The sequence below is a fragment of the Spinacia oleracea genome, chromosome 2 (assembly GCF_020520425.1).
Source record: "Spinacia oleracea cultivar Varoflay chromosome 2, BTI_SOV_V1, whole genome shotgun sequence".
Classification (NCBI taxonomy): domain Eukaryota; kingdom Viridiplantae; phylum Streptophyta; class Magnoliopsida; order Caryophyllales; family Amaranthaceae; genus Spinacia; species Spinacia oleracea.
This window is the reverse complement of record NC_079488.1, coordinates 34,341,266-34,345,838: the sequence shown is the minus strand read 5'-3', so window position 1 is coordinate 34,345,838 and position 4,573 is coordinate 34,341,266. Positions and strand designations below refer to the sequence as shown.

The following is a 4,573-nucleotide window of genomic DNA, read 5'->3' as shown; positions in this document are numbered from 1 at the left end:
CAATGCAGATAGGGAAAGGAATGTCAAGAAATTCCGTGACTTCCATAATGAGCACGGCCACCTAACAGAGGACTGCAGAGACCTCAAAGACAACATTGAGGGTATGGTCAGAAAGGGGTATTTTTCACAGTATAGGGCGAGGCAAGGAAATGGTAACAACAACTCGGTGGGGGGAAACCCTACCAATTCATACCGGCCACAACAGCAAAATCAACAACAATACCCTAGAATCGAGCAGCCATATCAGCCGCCTAGAATCGAGCAAAAACAGCCGGAAACCAGTGCCAGAGCAGAACAGAGGGATGGCGGGAAAAAACCACCCGTGTATGTAATTTCTGGCGGTCCAGTCCACGGAGGGACAATAAGCGGCGCCAGTAGAAGCTTGGAGGAACACAGGCACATGGTAAACTATCATAACACAAGAGTGTGGCCTAACCCACCCAGCATACCAGTGATGACGTTCTCGGAATCGGATTGCAGAGGCATCATTTTCCCGCATGATGACCCACTAGTTCTTACAATTGATATAGCAAATGCCGATGTGAACAGAGTACTGGTAGACGGCGGCAGCTCAGCAAACATCATCTTCTAGGAAGCCTTCAAACAATTGCACATACCAGAGGACGAGCTTCAAAGGGTGAGCTACCCAGTAATCGGTTTCTCGGGATCTACAGTGTACCCAGAGGGTAGTATACGGCTGCCGGTGAAAATCGGAGAAGGATCTGAAATGCGAGATCTCATGGTGGATTTCCTAATCATTAAAGTACCAGCGGCCTACAATGTGATCATCGGTCGCCCATTCATACATGACGTGCAGGCGGTAGTCTCCACCTATCACTTGACAATGATATATATGTCGAACCTGGAAAGGCCGGCAAAGATAAGGGGAAGTCAGTTGGCGGCAAGGTCCTGTTACTTGACTGCTTTGAGAACACCGGGAAGAATGGTCCCAGAAGTGAACTTGACTACTGAGCCGGCAAGGCAAGAGGTACACTTGACTACTAAGCCGGCAAGACAAGAACAACTGCCAAAAAGGAAGAGCTGCACAAAAAGGGGTCGAACCGACCTGAACATGGAACACTTTGATGAGAGGCCGGTATCAGCACCAAGACCAATGGATGGTCTGACAGAAAATATCGAGCTGGAGGTTGGAAACATGGATAGAACAGTCGTGATCGGTACAGAAATGGGGAGTGACATGAAGGTTAACCTCATAAGCTTGCTGAGGGAGCACGCGGACATCTTCGCATTCTCGGCGGATGAGATGCCTGGTATCGATCCAGAGATAATGGTCCACCGGTTAAACGCCGACAGAAATGTTAGGCCTGTACGGCAGAAAAAACGTAATTTCTCCACGGAAAAAATGACAGCAATACAAGAAGAGGTGGATAAACTGCTGGCGGCAGGTTTTATTGAGCCATGTGACTACCCTGAATGGTTGGCAAACGTAGTAATGGTAAAAAAGTCAAGTGGGTCATGGAGAATGTGCGTAGATTTCACCAACCTTAACAGAGCATGTCCGAAAGATTTCTACCCATTACCACGGATTGATAGGCTGGTAGACTCCACTAGCGGCCATGCAATGCTCAGTTTCCTAGATGCTTTCTCAAAGTACCATCAGGTCAGCCTGCATAAATCAGACAGGAAGAAGGCGGCCTTTATCACGGATGCAGGAGTTTTCTGTTATAAGGCGATGCCATTCGGGTTGAAAAATGCAGGGGCAACATATCAAAGGCTGGTCGACAAGGTGTTTGCCGACCAAAAAGGCAGAAACGTGGAGGTCTATGTAGATGACTCTATCGTAAAAAGCTGGAAGGAGGAGGATCATGTTAGCGACCTCCGAGAAACTTTTGAAACTTTGAGAAAATACAGGATGAAATTAAACCCAAAAAAATGCGTCTTCGGAGTAAGGTCGGGAAAATTCCTGGGTTTCTTGGTCAGCGAGCGTGGCATAGACGCTAACCCTGAAAAAGTAGAAGCAATCATTAGTCTGCCGCAACCCAAAAGCGTAAAAGACATACAGCGGTTGACAGGAAAAATGGCCGCCTTAAACAGATTTGTGAGCAAGTCAACAGATAAACAAATGCACTTCTTCACAACCCTGAGGCAAAACAAGAAGTTCAAATGGGGGCCGGCAGAGCAAGAGGCTTTTGAAGCTCTAAAAAGTCACCTAAAGAACCTGCCAACAATAGCAAGGGCAAAAGAGGGCGGCAAATTACAATTGTACATATCGGCGTCGCCAAAAACAGTTGCAGCAGTACTGGTGGCCGAAACAGAAAACAAAGGGCAGCAGCCGGTATATTTTGTGAGCCATGTGCTAAACGGCCCAGAAACAAGATACACGTTGGCGGAAAAAATGGCATATGCAGTCCTCATCGCGGCTAGAAAGTTAAGACCATACTTCGATGCGCATACAATCGAAGTGCTAACAAATTTTCCTCTCGAAAAAGCCATCAGCAAGCTAGATACATCAGGCCGGTTGCTAAAATGGGCAATAGAGTTGTCCGAGTTTGACTTGGAATTCCGGCCAAGAACTGCAATCAAAGCCCAGGCATTGGCGGACTTCATAGTTGAAGCGTCATACCAAGAAGATGAAGTACAAGCTGAAGTATGGGATGTGTCAGTGGATGGTTCAGCTGCACAGACAGGCAGTGGGGCTGGAATAATCATGAAATCGCCAACAGGAGACATTTTTGAGTATGCTATAAAGTTTATGTTCAACGCGTCAAATAACGAGGCAGAATACGAGGCAGCAATTGCCGGCATCCAAATGTGCCTCGCAGCAGATGCCAAAAGAGTAATACTGACAACAGACTCCCAGCTGGTAGCAAGTCAATTCAGCGGAGAATATGAGGCCAAAGAACCTTCAATGGTCAGATACCTGGAGAAGTTGAGGTCGGTTTCGGCTCAGCTAGAGAAATTCAGCATTAATCTGGTACCCCGAGCAGAAAACACACTGGAAGACGCACTATCAAAGTTAGCAAGTTCAAATGTCGCCGACTTGAAAAGAACAGTCATGATGGAAGTCATGAATAAGCGAAGTACGGAGTCGGAGGTAATACGGGTCATGGCCATCACAACTACCTCAGAATGGTACGATAATATCCAAACATATATACAGACTGGAGCCCTACCAGCAGATTTGGCAGAAGCCAAAAAGACAAGAAGGGACTCGGTTTGGTACATCATCATGTGGGGACGGTTGTACAAAAAGTCATTTAGCCTGCCATTCTTAAGGTGCCTGACAGCATTCGAGTCAGCAAGGCTGGTCGAAGAGATGCACGAAGGAACATGTGGGAACCATGCCGGTGGAAAACCCCTTGCCATCATCTGTCAAAGGCAAGGCTATTACTGGCCAACAATGTTAGAAGATTGTCGAGCTTATGTAAAAAAGTGCGAGAAATGTCAAAAGTTTTCAGCTGTGATAAACTTGCCAGCCAATGATTTGATGCCCATTCTGAACCCAATCCCATTTGCACAATGGGGAATGGAGATTGTTGGACCATTCCCAATGGCGGCTGGAGGGCGCAAGTTCTTAATAGTAGTAGTGGACTATTTCACCAAGTGGATAGAAGCAGAGCCGGTATCAAAAATAACGGCAAACCAGGTGAAAAAGTTCATATGGAAAAATATAATAACAAGATTCGGGCTGCCGCAGGCAATAGTTTTTTATCATGGATCACAGTTTGATTGTGCACCCATACAATGATTCCTAGGATTATACAGAGTAAAGTTAGCTCACTCGTCAGTATGTCACCCACAGAGCAACGGGCAAGCAGAGGCGGCGAATAAGCAAATCCTGGCTGCACTGAAAAAGAAGCTAGAAGACTGTAAAGGCAAATGGGCAGATCTTATGCCAGAAATTCTGTGGTGCAACATAACTGCTATCAAGGAGGCTACCGGCGAGAGTCCATTTAAATTAAGCTTCGGGTCTGAGGCTGTCATACCGGCAGAAATGGCTCTGCCAACCATGCGAATCCAGCATTACGATGAGGAGAGAAACGATCAGTTGCTGCGACATCAGTTGGATTTCATGCCAGAAATCCGCATGAAAGCAGAAATCAGTTCGGCAGCATACAAAAGCAGAATGAGCAGAGCATACAACAAGAAAGTGAAACACCGGCCTCTAGGAATAGGAGACCTGGTACTGCGGAGAACGGCGGCAACAGGAAAAGGAAATGCTCAAGGAAAGCTGACAGCCAATTGGGAAGGACCATACCAGATATGGGAGGAAATTGTTCCTGGATCATACCGGTTAATGCAAATGGATGGTACCGCGCTCAAGAACTCCTAGAACGCCAGTACTCTTAGAAAGTACTATGTTTGAAAAAACTGTAATGATGATGTATGAGCAGACTGATTGCAATAGCAGCCTGCATTTTGCTGTTATGTATAATTAGGGCGGTCCTCAAATACGACCAGTCCATAAATGAAGGAAGAAAAAAGCAAAAAACAAACGCTGCATAAATCAACACGCAAAGGTAATGTATGGATGTGATCAGTAACAGTAAAGAAAATAAATGCCGTTTGGGCACTTTACTGTGAAGCGTAGCAGTCCATAATAAGTTGATGT

General features: G+C 46.1%; 1 protein-coding gene across 1 annotated transcript; it reads left to right on the top strand.

Annotated features, from left to right (window-relative positions):
• The first annotated feature begins 727 nt into the window (after positions 1–727).
• LOC130467335 (uncharacterized) lies at positions 728–4,294 on the top strand. Its single transcript, XM_056835823.1, has 2 exons — positions 728–3,607; positions 3,764–4,294. Exons 1-2 carry the CDS (start codon positions 728–730, stop codon positions 4,292–4,294), a joined length of 3,411 nt encoding a protein of 1,136 aa, XP_056691801.1.
• Positions 4,295–4,573: the final 279 nt, after the last annotated feature.

Coding starts and splice junctions, on each gene's coding strand:
- LOC130467335 (XM_056835823.1), top strand. CDS start 728: ATGCGAGATCTCATGGTGGATTTCCTAATCATTAAAGTACCAGCGGCC. Junction 3,608..3,763: donor CAAAAATAACGGCAAACCAG/GTGAAAAAGTTC, acceptor TGTCACCCACAG/AGCAACGGGCAAGCAGAGGC.